Source organism: Tachyglossus aculeatus, chromosome 7, assembly GCF_015852505.1.
Source record: "Tachyglossus aculeatus isolate mTacAcu1 chromosome 7, mTacAcu1.pri, whole genome shotgun sequence".
Taxonomy (NCBI): Eukaryota; Metazoa; Chordata; class Mammalia; order Monotremata; family Tachyglossidae; genus Tachyglossus; species Tachyglossus aculeatus.
This window is the reverse complement of record NC_052072.1, coordinates 32,998,264-33,017,027: the sequence shown is the minus strand read 5'-3', so window position 1 is coordinate 33,017,027 and position 18,764 is coordinate 32,998,264. Positions and strand designations below refer to the sequence as shown.

At 44.9% G+C, this 18,764-nt stretch overlaps 1 protein-coding gene across 9 annotated transcripts in view; it reads left to right on the top strand.

Annotated features, from left to right (window-relative positions):
- The window catches only part of AGFG1 (ArfGAP with FG repeats 1), a 94,226-nt gene that overhangs the window by 10,926 nt on the left and 64,536 nt on the right, over window positions 1–18,764 (top strand). For all 9 annotated transcript variants that reach the window (XM_038749040.1, XM_038749036.1, XM_038749035.1 and 6 more), the window contains exon 2: window positions 18,553–18,646. In XM_038749040.1, coding sequence (XP_038604968.1) covers window positions 18,553–18,646 — 94 coding nt within the window. The remainder of the gene's footprint in view (window positions 1–18,552; window positions 18,647–18,764) is intronic.

Here is an 18,764-nt window from a genome sequence, read left to right as displayed (position 1 = left end):
GGTTTGGATGGAGAGGAAAAGACAGATCTTGACGATGTTGCGGAGGTGAGACCGGCCGGTTTTGGTGACGGATTGGATGTAAGGGGTGAACGAGAGAGCGGAGTCGAGGATGACACCAAGGTTGTGGGCTTGTGAGACGGGAAGGATGGAAGTGCCATAAACAGTGATGGGAGAGTCAGGGAGAGGGCAGGGTTTGGGAGGGACGATAAGGAGTTCGGTCTTGGACATGTTGAGTTTTAGATGGCGGGCAGACATGCAGATGGAGATGTCTTGAAGGCAGGAGGAGATGCGAGCCTGGAGGGAGAGAGAGCAGGGGCAGAGATGTAGATTTGGGTGTCATCAGCGTAGAGATGATAGTTTAAGCCGTGGGAGCGAATGAGTTCACCAAGGGAGTGAGTGAAGAGAGAGAACAGAAGGGGACCAAGAACTGAGCCTTGAGGAACCCCTACAGTAAGGGGATGGGAGGTGGAGGAGGACAATTTTGGGGAATTTAAATAAAGGGCTTTATTAATGCCTTGTGCATCTTAGTTCTGTGCATTCTTATTTGGTTATTTTGCAACCTGAGAATCGTATCTAGTTAAGTACATAGCTGAGCAGTTGTGGGGCCCTACATTTGCGTAGTGATGTTCACAAGGAAGATAATTCCGATAGAAAAAGGTTATAGCTGATTGTGGGTTTCCACTTGATAATGCAATACCCATGATCATACTTTGCTACAGAAGCGATATATTGAACTGGAGGTATTTTGTAACATAATTTTTCAGTGTTTTAGTTTATTGAAAAAAACTGGATTGTGTTTAATTCGACACACCTTCATTACAATTATTTTCAGTGATTGTTAATTGAATAAAATTATTAGGATTTTGGAAGAATTTCTGTTTACTTCATTCATTCAATTGTATTTATTGAGCGCTTACTGTGTGCAGAGCACTGTACTAAGAGCTTGGGAAGTACAAGTTTGAAGTACATTACTTGGTAATGATATCAGCAAAGAAATGTCTAACTTCTCAACTGAGCATTATTCATTGTCTCTTACACTGAGGCAGCCTTCGGTGCTAACTGTTTCTCAGTTTCTATTCAGTACATCCTCACGTGCAGCATGTAATGTTTTGACAAAGGTGTTTTTAAGCTAAAGAATAACATGGTGCTTTTCTTCCTATATTTGTCGCACTTTATACACAAATGACCTTGGAGTCAAACTTAATGGTCTGTGAACATTTGTTGTAATCTTTAAGGGCCAAGTTTTGGGCACTTTTAATTGGAAAGTAACACAACAGACTTGAGTTTTTGCGTATGTTGTGTTTTGAATGTGATGATTATTGTATAGAGACTATATTAATGGCAGTAAAATGTAGCTAAATCCCCACTTGAGACAAATAACTGGGGGACTCTACGCTTGGGATCAGAAAAAGCCTGAATTGTGATCTCTGCCTGGATCTGGGGTGCTGAGGGGGTGGGACCCCAAGGTCAAACCTACAGCTTAAGCACATTAGAACAGCCAGGGTGTGCAGACTTTCACCCATAGACTTTAATTCCCCACACATGGACTTCCTGAGGGTGTAGTGAATAGGAACCCCGGTACTGAGGGGTTTGAGGACATTGGAAGCATTCATTCATTCATTCGTATTTATTGAGCGCTTGCTGTGTGCAGAGCACTGTACTAAGCGCTTGGGAGAGCATAGGAGTTGTCCACAAGGAGCTTACAAAGCAATGGGCGGTCTTCACTTGGCAGTTCATCTCTGGAGGTCCTGTTTTGTGATCCTGGGAGCAATAGCTTGAGTTTTCCGTGGTGTTTTCACCATTTTTTGTTGCATTGTACTTTCCCTGGGGCTTAGTACAGTCCTCTGCACACAGTAAGCGCTTCATAAATACGACTGAACGAATGGATGAATGTTAATGAGCCGTGGATGCAGCACTAGAGCCAGCAGGAACCAGAAGTCTGGGGCCTGGGCGACCAGGCCTGACCCAGTTCCAGCCCACGTTTGGGCCGACTCAGCCAATTTCAGGGAACTGAATCCCTCAGGTGAATGCAAGACCGCAAGCTCCTTGAGGACAGGGACTGGGACCACCAACTCTATTGTGCCACCCAAGCTCTTGGGACGGTATTCCGTGCAAAGTAAGCGCTCAGGTAATAGCCACTTCCTAGGCCTAGAAATAGTGTGTTTCTTGCTGGTTGCGAGTTTTCCATTGTAGTGGCATTAATCAGGATTATAATCTTTGCTTCCCAGTAGAACTGAGAGTACTGGATTCATTGAGCAGCAGCACAGCCTAGTGGGTAGCGCCCGGGTCTGGAAGACAGAAAGACCCGCGTTCTAGTTCCAGCTCCATCACTTGCCTGCTGCGGGCCCTTGGGCACGGCACTTCTCTGTGCCCAAGTTACCTCATCTGCAAAATGGGAATTAAGAGCGTCAGCCCCATGTGGGACATGGACTACTCCCAACTTGATTAATTTTATCTACTCCAGCGCTTAGTACAGTGCCCAGCACATAGTAACCACTTAACAAATACCATTAAAAAAATGATGCTCCACTATTATAAGATGAAGAATCAGCGGTATTTATTGAGCGCTTACTCATCATCATCATCAGTCGTATTTATTGAGCGCTTACTGTGTGCAGAGCACTGTACTAAGCGCTTGGGAAGTACAAGTTGGCAACATATAGAGACAGTCCCTACCCAACAGTGGGCTCAAAGTCTAAAAGGGGGAGACAGAGAACAAAACCAAACATACTAACAAAGTAAAATAAATAGAATAGATATGTACAAGTAAAATAAATAGAGTAACAAATATGTACAAACATATATACAGTGCGTGGAGCACTGTTAGTAAGCATTTGGGACAGTGCAGTACAACAGAGTTGGTAGACACGTTCCCTGCCCACAGCAAGCTTACAGTCTACAGGACGTATTTTAGTGAATCAATTTTGGTGCTTACCCACATCATTTTCTTCTTTGTGCCCATTTAGAAATGCAATCAGTCTAAACCTGGGTGTGTTTTAATAACAAGAATGTTTATCTTGTTCCCTGGGGTCACCCAATTTAAAGTCCTCCTTTGAAATTATAACCCTTTTCCATCTTCTAGAAATGCGGCTCAGAACAATCGGGGACTGATCCCTGGAGACTTTGTTCTGGGTTCTCTCCTCTCCTCCCTCTAAACTCATTCTCTTCAGCGAGCCCATCTGCTCACTTGGCTTCGCCTTTCACCTCTGTATAAATGACTCCCAAATCTCTCTGTCATTTGCCTGATAACCTCACACTTCCTTCGGCCTCGGAGATCTCTCCACGTGACTGACCAGCCAGAACTTTAAACCCAGAATGGCAAAAACTGAACTCCTTATCATTCCTGAGCCTACCTCTCCTCCTTCCTTTTCTCATGACCTGAACACCCTCCCTGACCTGGGAATGTACAACCACCACATCATCTTCCACTCCTTTCTACCTTTTATGTTCTTTCTCTAAATTCCGTTGGCTTTTCCTCCACCAGTTCGGTCACCTCCCCGTCCAAGCCCTTGTCTCATCTTGGCTGGACTATTTCATCAGCCTCCTCACTGATGGCCTACTTCCAGGCTCTCCCTCTCTCCAGGCTGTGTACACTCTCCCATTTGGAGCCTCTATCCGAAATGGAGCTCAGAATGGCATTCACTCACCACCTCCTCAGAAACCTCCAAACATTTCTCTCCCCATGAAAGAGGAACTCTTGGTCACTGCATTTAAGACTAATCACCAGCTTTCTCCTTCCTACCTTTCTCTCTCACATCTGGCCGCACCCCTACTCAAATTCTTCACTGCTCATCTCCTAGCTCTCTTTTGCTCCCCTCCTATCTCTCCGAAACCGAGCATGTCCAGTCCCCCAATCTATTCCCTCCCCATCTTCAAAGCCCTTTTGAAAAGCTCCAACCTCCAGGAAGTATTTCACAACGAATCCCCTCCTCTGGTCATGCCACCTTTTAACCTCCCTTAGTAATTAGAGAAGCAGCGTGGCTTAGTGGTAAAGGCACAGGCTTGGGAGTCAGAGGACGTGGGTTCCAATCCCGGCTCCGCCTCTTGTCTGCTGTGTGACCTCGGGCAAGCCACTAACTTCTCTGTGCCTCAGTTACCTCATCTGTAAAATGAGGATGAAGACTGTGAGCCTCCCGTGGGACAACCTGATTGCCTTGTATCTACCCCAGTGTTTAGAACAATGCTTGGCACATATTAAGTGCTTAACAAATACCATTATTATTATAGTTATGTGTGGATGACTTTCTCCATTTATTCATTGTTTGCTTTTGTTCTCTGCCATATCCGTTTTCCCTTTAGTACCTTTTTTTTTGAAGCCTAGATTTTTGGTTATTACTATTAATACTAATAATAATGATGAAATGTGAGAAGTAGCACTGGACTCAGAAGGACCTCGGATCTAATCCCAGATCTGTGTAGTTTGACTCCAGCTTTGTTCAGACCTATCATCATTCCTTAGAGCTTAGTTGACTTGGCCCAGTAGCATATAGTCATTGCTGGCCTCTTTGGGTGTGAACCCCTAGAGCATAAATGATCCACATAAGAAGCAATTCTGGAAGGATTATCTGTCAATAGAGAAGTTTCCCAGAGGAGTCAGAGAGAGAGAGAGAGAGAGAGAGAGAGAGAGAGAGTGTGTGTGTGTGTGTGTGTATCGTATCTGTTAAGCACTTACTATGTCCCAGGCACTGTACTAAGCTTTGTGTTAGATACAGTCTAATCAGGTTGGACACCGTCCATGTCCCACCTGGAGCTCACAGTCTCAATCCCCGTTTTACTGATGAGGTGTCCTGAAATAAGAGTCATAAGACCCTGCGTTACTTGGATTCTGAAGTACGGTATGTGAAGATCCTAATACAAACAGTATGATTAAGCAAACATGTAAAGCCGTAAGGGACACTCACCCTGTGTCTATTTTCTTTTGTGGGTGTACGCATTTCCCAGCACCTTAAGCCCTTTTTCAGCATCTGCAGGGGCTCTGCTCAGGGTTGTAGCACTCCAGTCGTGAAGAGGAAAACCCTATCCCAAATCTCTGCCACTTTACCCCAGGCCGAAGTGCCAGGCCAGCGTGGGGGAGGGGAGGGCACATTCAGTTTTCGAGACCACATGTCAAAAAGGGAAGTCTTTGCCTTCACAGTCTCACACTCAGCCTTATTCAGAATCCCATCCTTGTCGCCAGATGGCTTGAAGTAGGGGTCACAAGACCCTGGGTTACTTGGATTCTGAAGTGCTGTATTGTGTGTATTGTGATCCATGTTGCGTATTGTAGTCCAAGGCGATGTATGGATGCTGCGTGCATGTAGTCAACGAGATCCTTCAGCATCACTTATGGGTCAACCCCACTATTAAGTGGAGGAGCGATGTGAGCACAGTGGAAAGAGCACGGGCCTGGGACTCAAAGGACCTGAGTTCTAATGCCAAGGCTGCCACTTGCGTGCCGTATGATCATGAGCCAGTCACGTATCTTCTCTCTGCTTGAATTTCCTCATCTGTCAAGTGGGGATACACCTGCCCTCCTCCTACTTAGACTGGGAGCCTCGTGTGGGACAGGGACTGTGTGCAGCATGCGCCCCAACACGTAGTACAGTGCTGGGCACATAGTAAGGACTTAAAATACCACAGTTATTATTTAGCGGCAAGACGGGGTCATTAACAGTGACGTTTTGGAACACGGTCTGCAAGTGCTGACTGTGCTTAAAACACAACTTCTCTGCGCAGGACATGAGGAAGATGAATAAAAGCATAATTCTCAAAGAGCCGCTCGATGTTGAACCGTAATTGGACAGCTGAAAACCAGGGAGGCAGAGGAAGCGGTCTAAACATGCAGTACAATAAATGCTTAGGCATCACTCTCTCTGAGCTGAAAACTGAGCGACAATTGTAGCAGAGGGTCCAGCATAGAATGAGTAGCTCTCTTGGCACAGATGTAGCAAGGGGATTATGAGGCAGAGGCCTGGTAAAACAGAGTCAGGAACTGAGACAACAAACCCGCAGCAGGGCAAAGGACAATCTCGATGTGTGCATGGTGAGGTCCAGGTGGTGGATTACACATTGGCCTTTTTATCACTCAATCAATGGTATTTGAGCACCTATGGGCAGAGAATTATAGTAATAATGATGGTATTTGTTAAGCGCTCACTATGTGCCAAGCACTGTTCTTAGTACTGGGTACTGAGGGCTTGGGAGAGGACAGTACAACAGAATTATCGGACACATCCCCTGCCCATAATGAGCACACTTAGGTGAACTTTACCTAAGGTGGCATCTACTTTAAGTGCATTCCGTTTTGCCACAGCATATTTTGAGTAGAACACATTGGCAGATTTAGGAATTATTTTTCTGCTGTTACATCTGGATGCAGTGTCATGTGGTTGTCCCCTGAGCAAGCGTTGGACTCAGGGTAAGTCCTCCACCGTGATTTTCTTAAGGTGGGTTTCTTCAAGAACACCACTCTCACCTTTTAGGAGAACTAAGGGTTCTGGTAACTTAGAACTGAGTGATAAGTGGACCAAGTGGTTTTCACATCCTATGCCTTGATCATCGCATCAACCTTTTTCACTGAACTCCCAGCCTCCTGTCTCTCCCCTCTCCAGTCCAAGCTTCATTCGGCTGCCCAGATCATTGTTCTAAAAGAAAGTGTTGTCCATATCTCTGTACAACTCAGAAAAGCCCAGTGGGTGCTCATCCATCCCTGCATCAAACAAAACCTCCTTACCATTGGCAATCAGCTATCCCCTTCCTACCTAACCTCGCTAATGTACTGCATACCCACTGGCACACTTCACTTCTCTATCACCAGTGTACTCACTGTGCCTTGATCTCGCTCCTCTCGCCTCCAACCCTTTGCTGGCTTTCTCTTTCTTGGCCCGTCCCTCCCCCTTCGTAGTTGCTAGATGGTCAGTCTTCCCATCTGCAAAGCCCTACTTAAAATCAAATCTCCTCCAAGAAGTCTTCCTTGACTAACCTCCCTTTTCCCAGCCCTATTCACCCCACTCCTCTGCATTGCCTCCGCAGTTGGTTGTACCTCCTGAGTACTTATTCACCCCAGTCACTCACCTCTTAGGTACAGATCCATTAACTCTGTCATTTCCCCTATCTGTAATTTATTTTTGTCTGCCCCCCACACTACACTATAAGCTCTTTGAGGGCAGGGATCATGTCTACCAACTCTACTGGATTGTTTTCACCCAATTACTTAGTACAGTGCTCTGCACACAATAAGCACTCAGTAAATTCTATCGAGATCGCATGTGTGAAGGGCAACAGTATGTATTACCTAGATCTGCTTGCCTCTCCCAGTAGATGGTAAATTCAAGGTCAGGGAACCATGTTTTCTTTTAGTGTATGCTCCCAAGGGCCTAAAATAATCCTGTTCAAATAGGTGCTCAGTACATACGAAAGGTAATCTGGGCAGGGACAGGCGAGGTGGGGGTTTTAAGCAAGAGTTTTCAAACCTCTGGCATTTTTTAGCTAAAGCTACTTGTTGGAGCCCATCTTTGTCTTCTGGAAAAATATTTTAAGAACAGTAATAATAGTTCTAAGCGCTTACTGTATACAGAGCACTGTACTAAGTATTGGGAGAGAATACATGGTGAGAGTTAGACATGGTCCCTGTCCTTTGGAGAGTGATCACAATCTAAGAATAGACTTGCTTTTTTGCAATATAGTGTATCATTTTTAACCAGCTTCAAACATTTTTTGGTTCTGGTAGAATTAATCTGTTGTTTTTAAGCTTTACAATGCTAACTTCCTACTGCATGCTACAGCTTGGCACTTTTTTCCCTCCCGCTGCTTGGGCTGTAGAAATTTGATAACCTATTAAAGGCATCTTCCATCTGCTCTAGGTTTTAAATATATAATTTGCCCAGTGGATTATGGTACTTATTTTTTTTTTCTGAGTAGCCAGGATTGGGATGAATTTAATGTCAGACTTTGCTTCTTGTAAATTTAGTTGAATGTGGTGAATTTTGGCTAGTCATGCAACTAAAGAATTTAACAGCCCACAGAATATTTTGCCACCCCACCGTCACAGTTTGTAGGGTGCCTACCGTGTGCAGAGACCACTGTACTAAGTGCTGTGCACACTAGAGAAACAGTGTGGCCTAGTGGATAGTGGCCAGGGGTAGGGGTCAGGAGGACCTGGGTTCTAATTGTGCCTCCTCCACCTGTCTGCTGTTAATTTTGGGCAAGTCACTTAACTTTTCTGTGCCCCCCGGTTGCTTCATCTGTAAAATGGGGATTAATACTGTGAACCCCATGTGGGACATGGACTGCGTCCAACCTGATTAGCTCGTATCTGCTGATTAGCTTGGCACATAGTAAGCACTTAACATATACCACTAAAAAAAAAAAGTAGTGCTTAGGAGAATACAACAGAATTCATTCATTCAATCGTATTTATTGAGTGCTTACTGTATGCAGAGCACTGTACTAAGCGCTTGGGAAGTACAAGTCGACAACATATAGAGACGGTCCCTACCCAACAACAGGCTCATAGTCTAGAAGATTGGTAGACTCATCCCCTACCCACAAGGAGCATAGGGTCTAGAATGGGCAAGTCAGGAGAGAAGCAGCGTGGCTCAGTGGAAAGAGCACGGGCTTTGGAGTCAGAGGTCATGGGTTCAAATCCTGGCTCCGCCAATTGTCCGCTGTGTGACTTTGGGCAAGTCACTTAACTTCTCTGTGCCTCAGTTACCTCATCTGTAAAACGGGGATTAAGACTGTGAGCCCCACGTGGGACAACCTGATCACCTTGTAACTTCCCCAGCGCTTAGAACAGTGCTTTGCACATAGTAGGCGCTTAATAAATGCCATAAAAAAAGATTATGGGTTGAGCTTTGTGTTGACAGATAAATTAACTGACTTTATTTGCCCACCAGGGTCTGTTTTTATTTTACTTTCATGAAGGTAATTTTCTGCTGACCCTGTAGAATGAATCTAATCATCAGTTTACAGATGCGCCTGGAGGATGGTTGATTAGACTGAATACTGGGGACATGTGTAGAGGCCAACTGAACTGAGAGCGCGTATTTGGCTCTAGCAGAAGATCATTTTAGAAAGCGCTGAATCTATTTACCAGCAAGCATGCTTTCACAATTTTTGCTTTGCGAAAGTGTAAATCCTGTGCCAGAAAAAGAAGAGTCATCCTATGCATTTGGGGACTTAAAATGATGGCGCCTTTCTATTGGAAACTTAAATTGTGGTTTGCTTGCCCAACAACTTCATTCAGTAGATATGACTAATGTAATTCCAGTAAATTGCTTTCTAAACACTTAACATGCGTAGCAGCTAAGGAGGGCTTTGTGAATAGGGAAGTAGCATCTGCTTCCAGAAACAAGTGCTGTTGGGCGTTACCAAAGGCACCAGGGATGAGTTTCCGATCCTGCAGGGGATTGTTTTGCTTGACTGCCACCTAATCGGTGTGCCAAAGGAGGGGATTTGGGAAGGGCAGACAGTGAGAAAAGAATGAAAAATGAATGGATAGAATGGGTTGGTGAAACTATCTTCAGCTTAACCAACTTCGTAAGGGCTTCCGCGTGAAACGACATTTTTCTAACTCATTTAAAAGCATCTTTCAAATGGGAAAACAAGCTCACAGTGAAAGTAGCTGGTCTAGGATCTCGCATGAAGACCGTCATGGATAATCCATGACTCCCAGGAAAAGAAGCCAGGGACAGTGCCAAGTTCAGAACACATGTAGACAGGCTTTTCCAGTTCTTAGTAGCAGGCCACGGTGGGGACGGGAAACATGCCAGCTGGGAGGTGCAATAACCACACGTCAGTGCTTAAAGCCTCCCTGTACCATTTCCTTGTCTTTTGAGAAGAGGCAGAGGTGGACTGGAAAGAGTAACAGGAAGCTCAAGAAGTGAGGGGTTAAGCAACGATAGCCCCGTGCCAGCCACGGATCAGTGAGATGATGGGCCAGTGGGCCATCCACCCGTTGAAAAGCAGTGTGGCCTAGTAGGCCTTCCCCTTCTAGACTGTGAGCCCGTTGTTGAGTAGGGACCATCTCTATATGTTGCCAACTTGTACTTCCCAAGCGCTTAGTACAGTGCTCTGCACACAGTAAGCGCTCAATAAATACAATTGAATGAATGAATAGTAGAAAGAGCACAGGCCCCGGAGTCAGAGAACCTGGATTCTAATTCCAGCCCTGCCAATTGCTTGCTCCAATACCTTGAGCGAGTCGTTTAACTTCTCTGTGCCTCAGTTTTCTTATCAGTAAAATGGGGATTAAATACCTGTTCTCCCTCCTGCTTAGAGTCTCAGCTCCATGTGGGACAGATACTGTGTCCAACCCATTAACCTGTATCCACCCAAGCACTTAGAACAGTGCTTGATGCATACTGAGTGTTTAATAAATGTCATTAATATTACCCACTGGCACCTCTGCCCGGCATTGTTGCTGACTCCGGCTCAAAAGGATAAATTGAAAGGATTTGAAATAATTCAGAATACGCAGTAAGGCAAATTAAGGAAGTTAGAGATGGGAAGGTAACTGTAAAAGAAAGCTTTCAGGAGAAAAAGGGAGAGGTTAAAAAGTGACATGGAATATGTCAGCAAGTAAAGCTAACACGTACTGCAAAGAAGGATCACATTCAGAATTATCTTTTCAATTCAGAATCGAAGGCAGGTTTGGAGGAAATGTCAGTGCGGAAGGGGAACCAGTATAGTTAATGGGATTTTTCAAGGCCTTAGTTGTGAAACCTGGCGTTCCCATGAGTGAAAGTGAGAAGTTTTATTTCTTGTCGATCCCTATTTAGGACCCCAGAAACCAGGCAAACATTGCTTCCAAAGAAACTTTAAACGATGCCCAGGCCATGTAGACTGGGGGGGGGGGGGGGGGGGGGGGGGGGTGCTGATATGCAGGAAACTTTAAGTGCAGTGCACTTGTCAACTAGTGACCAGGCTGTTGTCTTTCCTTCCAAGGACTCAGATGCCACCCTCAAATTTGTAGCTTTACCCCAACTCTTTGAGGTTCAAGCTGTTCATCCCAGCTGCTGCCCAGGAGTGTTCATTCATTCTCATTCAGTCGCATTTATTGAGCGCTTACTATTGTCCAGAGCACTGTACTAAGCACTTGGGAGAGTACTATATAACAATAAACAGACACATTCCCAGCCCACAGTGAGCTGACATTCTCGAGGAGCAAGTCACTAGAAGAGTAGTCATTTAAATCATGTGGTGGTTATCTTGGCCCTTGGAAAATGTATGAATTTCACTTGCACTACACTGTACTTGATATTGAATTTAAATCATTTTTACGAACATTGGGATGAGGATTACAACACCAGCACAAAGAGGAGAAGGAAAGCAACTGTTCATTCAATCAACAACTCATCCTGGTTTTGACATTTCGTGCATTAAAAAAAAATTAAAAATTAGGATGTGAATTTTAACTAGGGATTCTGAGTAGCTCACAGTAGGGCGGGAAAAGATGCTTTAGTGGACATTTAGGGTAATTTTAGAGGGGGTAGTTAGGCTTTTAAATATTTTTTTAATAGTCTGATATTCAGAAGCAAAATGAAACAATTTCTAATCTTTGAGCCATCAATATTCATTCCGTCTAGCTTCGAGGGATGCTGACAGATTCAGGTTTTTATGACAACCAGAGCAAAATTGGTCTCCGAGACAAAACTATTAGCTCAAACTGGCCAACAGGACATTCTGTGGGAAAGGAAGAGTCCAAGAAGAGTCGAATTCTGGCACCTTCAGTCAGGCCTCTAGGGCATCAGTCAGTCATATTTATTGAACACTTACTGTGTACAGAGCACTGTACTAAGCATTTGGGAGAGTACAATAGAACAATATAAACAGACATAGTCCCTGCAACCTCCAGCATGCCTGCGTAGAATACAAGAAACAATACCAGACAATTTCACACCCTTGCTTTACCCATTGGTTATGGGGAAAGACTCAAACACAGCACAGCCCACCGTACTGCTGTAGAGCAGTTTTTGGCCTTATTGAACTTTTCAGGCCAGCCAAATTTGCCAAGCAATTCAGTAGTATTTATTTAGTATCTACTGTGTGTACTGCCAGGGTAGATAGAATCTGATTAGCTCTTCTCTCACCCAACGCTTGGTACAGTGACTGGCACATAGTAAGCGCATAAGTACCATTAAAAAAACACTGCCCTGTATTAAGAGCTTGGGGGAGAGTACAATAGAGCTATTTCTTAAACCCCGCTTTACCAAAAGTATCTATGAAAACTCAATTGAGGTCTGGGTGCTTCCTCTCAGCATCTCTTCTGTATATAACATTCTGCAAAGTTTAATCTTGCTGTTCTGCATTGTGGTCTGCAGATATGTTGTAATAATATGATGTCGGGAGCATTTGGTCAGCTGTATTCAGCAGCTGGTCCGGAAAGAGTATGGTTAAGATATGGCCACTATTGGGGTGAAGCGAGGTTTCTCAGTAGTCACTGCAGTCTGATCTTTCTTCCTGAAGATGGTGATGATAGAGACATCTTTGGGATCCTGGGCAATCTTCTCTGTTTGAAATTTTGAGGAAAAATGTATATTAGCGTTTAAGCAGGCTGTCTCTTCTGTGCTGTAGAGCGAAGTGAGTGTGCGATAGGTGTTTTTCATCCCTCTGTTGTGGTGACGTCCGCAGTAGCTGGGTGGGTTCCAGGGCTTTACGTGGCAACAGGTTTCTTAAATGTTTGCAGGGCCTAATCTTCAGTGGCAGTAGTAGTAATAATAATAATTATGGTATTTGTTAAGCTCTTACTATGTGCCAAACACTGTCCTAAGTGCTGGAGTAGATACAAGGTAATCAGGTTGGCCACAGTCCCTGTCCCACCTGGGGCTCCCAGTTGTAATCCCCATTGTACAGATGAGGGAACTGAGGCACAGTGAAGTGACTTGCCCAAGGTCACACAGCAGACAAGTGGCGGAGCTGGGATTAGAACCCACGTCCTCTTGACTCCCAAGCCTGTGCTCTTGCCAGTCAGCCACACTGTTTCATTGACATACCACATACAAGGCCCAGGACTCAATGCTGGGAGAGAAATTCTTAGACGAGAAGCAGATTGGCTTAGTGAGAAGCAGCATGGAATAGTGGATGGAACACGGGCCTGGGAATCAGAAGGACCTGGGTTCTTATCCCAGCATCGCCACTTGTTTGCTGTGGGATCTTGGATAAGTCACTTAACTTCTTTGTGCCTCAGTTGCTTCATTTGTAATTTTTTTTAATCAATCAGTCGTATTTATTGAGCACTTACTATGTGCAGAGCACTGTACTAAGCGCTTGGGAAGTACAAATTGGCAACACATAGAGACAGTCCCTACCCAGCAGTGGGCTCACAGTCTAAAAGGGGGAGACAGAGAACAGAACCAAACATACCAACAAAATAAAATAAATAGGATAGAAATGTACAAGTAAAATAAATAAATAAATGAATAAATAGAGTAATAAATATGTACAACCATATATACATATATACAGGTGCTGTGGGGAAGGGAAGGAGGTAAGATGGGGGGATGGAGAGGGGGACGAGGGGGAGAGGAGGGAAGGGGCTCAGTCTGGGAAGGCCTCCTGGAGGAGGTGAGCTCTCAGCAGGGCCTTGAAGGGAGGAAGAGAGCTAGCTTGGCGGATGGGCAGAGGGAGGGCATTCCAGGCCCGGGGGATGACGTGGGCCGGGGGTCGACGGCGGGACAGGCGAGAACGAGGTACAGTGAGGAGATTAGCGGTGGAGGAGCGGAGGTTGCGGGCTGGGCAGTAGAAGGAGAGAAGGGAGGTGAGGTAGGAGGGGGCGAGGTGATGGACAGCCTTGAAGCCCAGGGTGAGGAGTTTCTGCCTGATGCGCAGATTGATTGGTAGCCACTGGAGATTTTTGAGGAGGGGAGTAATATGCCCAGAGCGTTTCTGGACAAAGATAATCCGGGCAGCAGCATGAAGTATGGATTGAAGTGGAGAGAGACACGAGGATGGGAGATCAGAGAGAAGGCTGGTGCAGTAGTCCAGACGGGATAGGATGAGAGCTTGAATGAGCAGGGTAGCAGTTTGGATGGAGAGGAAAGGGCGGATCTTGGCAATGTTGCGGAGCTGAGACCGGCAGGTTTTGGTGACGGCTTGGATGTGAGGGGTGAATGAGAGAGCGGAGTCGAGGATGACACCAAGGTTGTGGGCTTGTGAGATGGGAAGGATGGTAGTGCCGTCAACAGAGATGGGAAAGTCAGGGAGAGGACAAGGTTTGGGAGGGAAGACAAGGAGCTCAGTCTTCGACATGTTGAGCTTTAGGTGGCGGGCGGACATCCAGATGGAGATGTCCTGAAGGCAGGAGGAGATGCGAGCTTGGAGGGAGGGGGAGAGAGCAGGGGCAGAGATGTAGATCTGGGTGTCATCAGCGTAGAGATGATAGTTGAAGCCGTGGGAGCGAATGAGGTCACCAAGGGAGTGAGTGTAGATTGAGAACAGAAGGGGACCAAGCACTGAACCTTGGGGAACCCCCACAGTAAGAGGATGGGAGGGGGAGGAGAAGCCTGCAAAAGAGACTGAGAAAGAACGACCGGAGAGATAAAAGGAGAACCAGGAGAGGACGGAGTCTGTGAAGCCAAGGTCAGATAGCGTGTTGAGGAGAAGGGGGTGGTCCACAGTGTCAAAGGCAGCTGAGAGGTCGAGGAGGATTAGGACAGAATATGAGCCGTTGGATTTGGCAAGCAGGAGGTCATTGGTGACCTTTGAGAGGGCAGTTTCCGTGGAATGAAGGGGACGGAAGCCAGATTGGAGGGGGTCGAGGAGAGAGTTGTTGTTGAGGAATTCTAGGCAGCGCGTGTAGACAACTCGTTCAAGGAGTTTGGAAAGGAATGGTAGGAGGGATATGGGACGATAACTAGAAGGTGAGATGGGGTCAAGAGAGGGTTTTTTTTAGGATGGGAGAGACATGGGCATGTTTGAAGGCAGAGGGGAAGGAACCAGTGGAGAGTGAGCGGTTTAATGGTATTGGTTAAGTGCTATTAAGTGGTAGGCACCGTATTAAACACTGGGGTAGATATAAGGGAATCAAGTAGGACACAGTCCCTGTCCCACATGAGGCTCACAGTTTAATCTCCATTTTATAGATGAGATACCCTAGGTACAGAGAACTTAAGTGACTTGCCCAAGGTTATACAGCAGACAGGTGGCAGAGGCGAAATTAGAACCCAGGTCTTCTGCTTCCCTGGTCTGTGCTCTTTCCACTAGGCCACACAGGGATTAAGACTTTGAGCCCTGGGTGGTTAATGGACTGTGTCCAACCTGATTACCTTGTATCTACCCCAGCGCTTAGTACAGTGCCTTTCACATAATAAGGATTTAACAAATGCCATAAAACAAAGATAAACAGTAATGCTATCATTTCTTCCTGTTCTGTAATTAACCTGGAGCCATCTGAAGTTTTCAGGAGTGCTTAGATAGCATGAACAGAGCTATGTAATTTTCGTAATGGTGCAGAAATTCTTAATTTGTGGTTTGCACAGTCTTAGTTCTCCTCAGCCTTTCAGTCCCATTAGTACCATCCCTACCGTTCATCCGTCTTGATTTGCATCTTGTCATGAAGGTTTCTCTAAGTATCTTTATTGTCTGAATGGGTATGGTTGGGTATTCCTTTTGCTGCATGTAGTCTTTTTATCTGCGTCATTTGCATTGAACTCATTTTGGTGACTTCACTTAGCCATGCTGCCATGCCCAATGTCTTGATGGCGCTCTGTAAACTCTAGACGGTAAGCCTGTTTTGGGCAGGGAATGGGTCTATCAGCTCTGTTATATTGTGCTTAGTGCACACAGAAAGTACTTGATAGATAGTATTCTCAGTTCTACTTTGTGATGAGCTAGACTGTGGTAACCCCAAATGGGGTGGACAGAAAAATATGCTGAAAGCCACAATGAAGCAAAGTCTTGAATGGTGTGTAAAACAGTGAACAGCTGGGAAATGTGGCCAGAAAGTAGATTAGCTTGGCTTTTGGATAAACTCGTCCACTATATCATAAGCTCCTTGGGGAGCATGGCTACCAACTGTGTTGTACTCTCCCAACTCCTTTTTGTACTGTGCCGTAGAAAAAGCAAGGGCTCAGTAAATAGAATTGACTGACAGTTAGAAGAGGGATGAATGTCTTAAAACAGGGGTTACGGAAAGATTGCCGGCAAAGGATGGAACAAAAATGGCGCCTGGGTAACAAATGCATATAATATAAATATTTAATGCACACATGCCTGTTCAGTGGACTGCACATTTTACCTGCTCTTGCTCCTTTTTCTGGCTGAGCATGCCACAATTGACTGAGACTATCTGTGTCAGCAGTTACAAATGGCAAGCAAAGCACACTTTTTTCCTTCAGATATCCTCCCCACCGTCCGTCCCCCACATTCATGTCAGGTGGTCAGGAGAAAACAGAAGTATGTGCTACTGGGCCACTGGGAGATGCCTGGCATGGAGTAAGTGCTCAACAGACACCATCATTATGTAGTTTTCAGTGAGGTGTAATCTGTCCTCTTTGGAGGTGGGTGACTAAGCACAAATGTTACAATAATAATAATAATTATGGTATTTAAGTGCGTACTACATGTCAGGCACTGTTCTCGGCACTTGGGTGAATACAAGCAAATCGGGTTGGACACAGTCCCTGTCCCACGGGGTGCTCATAGTCTCAATCCCCTCTTACAGATGAGGTAACTGAGGCCCAGAGAAGTGAAGTAACTTGCCCGAGATCACACAGCAGACAAGTGGGGGACCCTGCATTAGGACCCACAGCCTTCTGACTCCCAAGCCTGTGCTCTATGCTGCTTCTCTTATCTTTGCATGACATTATTAGCAGTCACATAGAAACAAGCACTTTGACTCAGGGTTACACCAATTTTTAGTCTTCCTGTATCTTTATTTTAAAATGATAGAAATTAAATGGATATGGCTAAAAGCACTTAAAACAGAGTGATGTTTTCTCGGTCCTGCCCAGAGGACCTCTAAACATAATGGTGAGTTTCTTTATGGTACTTGGTGACTACTTATGGTACTTGTTAAACTCTTACAGTGTACCAAGTATTGTTCTAAGCGCTGGGGTAGGCACAGTCCCTGTCCCACGTGGGGCTCCCACTCTTAATCCCCATTTTACAGATGAGGTAATTGGGAAGTTAAGTGACTTGCCCAAGGTCACACAGCAGACGTGGTGGAGCCATGGAGTCCTGATTCCCAGGACCGTGACCTATCCACTAAGCCACGCTGCTTCTCCTTCTGTTCCCTCTCCCCTATATTGGTATTGTGTTGTACTTCTAAAGGTGAGTCTTATGTTTTTGACCTCGAAAGTAAAAGCTAGACCTCAGGGTTATTTTTCACAGTAGCTTACGATGTTGTCTGCCAGGTAAGGCAACTTTTTTTTTCTTTTATTGCAGACTAGGGAGTTGTTAACGGATTGCACGGTTTTATTAACAGAACTTACACTTCTCTGTACATTCTGGTTGGAGGTAAACTCAGCTTATGTTCTGGTTGGAAGCACTTCACAGGAGAAGTAGGGAGAGTCAAGAGCTGGGTCAGTAGAGGCTACTACTCGAGTTATTTTCCAGAGCATTTGACCTTGATGTAATCATCTTGGAGGCATCTTGCATAGATTAGGTCAACATTGTTTAAACAGGTTGTACATCTGGGTGGAGTTGTTTCCCTTGCTATTAGTCTAGGAAAATTTTTATGCCCGGATCAGATCTTCATAAGTTCATACTCTGAATGCATGGGTTTTTTTCCTAGCAATTTTTGCTGCAGAGCAAACACGTGTGAGAAGCACAGGTATGAAATGTTCCCCAAGGTCCTCTTGATTTCATGAATGCTTGAACGTTTTTATAGGAGGGCACCGTTTTTATTATTGGTAAATTCTCTGTTACGAATTTAGTTGTCTTTGAACCAAGCATAAGTATTACTAACAGTGTGCTCCTTATTTCCGGAGAAAACGTACTGGTTAATGATCTTTTGTTTCACGCTTAACGTCATAAACAAAGTATTGTAAATACTGGCCTAATCCCCAGATCGCCATGTAGATCATAACCTTACTCCTCATCGAAATAGGAAAAAAAAAGTGATAACAAAGCCCTACTTGTTTAGTGCTGAGCCTTTAAAGGGTCACATACTGTGGTCTTCCTATCATAGTTGCTTAGTAGTTTGGATTTACTGTGAACTGTAGAATGTAATGCTTGCTGCTAACCTTCTCTTTTGAAGCATTGATTGGGTCTGCATCCCCGAGTGAAGCAGAGGATTGACGAATTATCCAGGTAGTTTGCTTTCTGTGCAAAGTCCAAAAGGATTGTTCAGACTCAAACTCCGCTTGCGGAGCTGAAACCTCCATTTGGGCCCTCTACTTGGAGCAGATCTAATAGAACATTGCTCAGTTCTTCATTTAGGCCATGCAGACCCAGCCGTTCTGTAGGTTAATGTCATTTTAAAATAATGCTTGCAAAATGCTTGGAATCTATCCACATAGCAGTGGGATGAAAACAGTACTAAGTGTGAATCCGAATTTTACAGATTAGAAAAGTGTTGTTTCGCTTTATGGCATATTCAGAAATAAACCTAAAGCTCCTTTCATCTTCCAGGCGAGGTCTAAATCCACCACATAGAGTGAAGTCCATTTCTATGACAACATTTACACAACAAGAAATTGAATTTCTGCAAAAACATGGAAATGAAGTAAGTGCATTTTCGTCATCTGTTGAGTTGATGATCGCTTTAGCATTTTTCAACCAAGGATATAGTTAACAAGGGCACAGAATATTTTTCCTCGTGAATGACAGGAGACTTGTGAGAT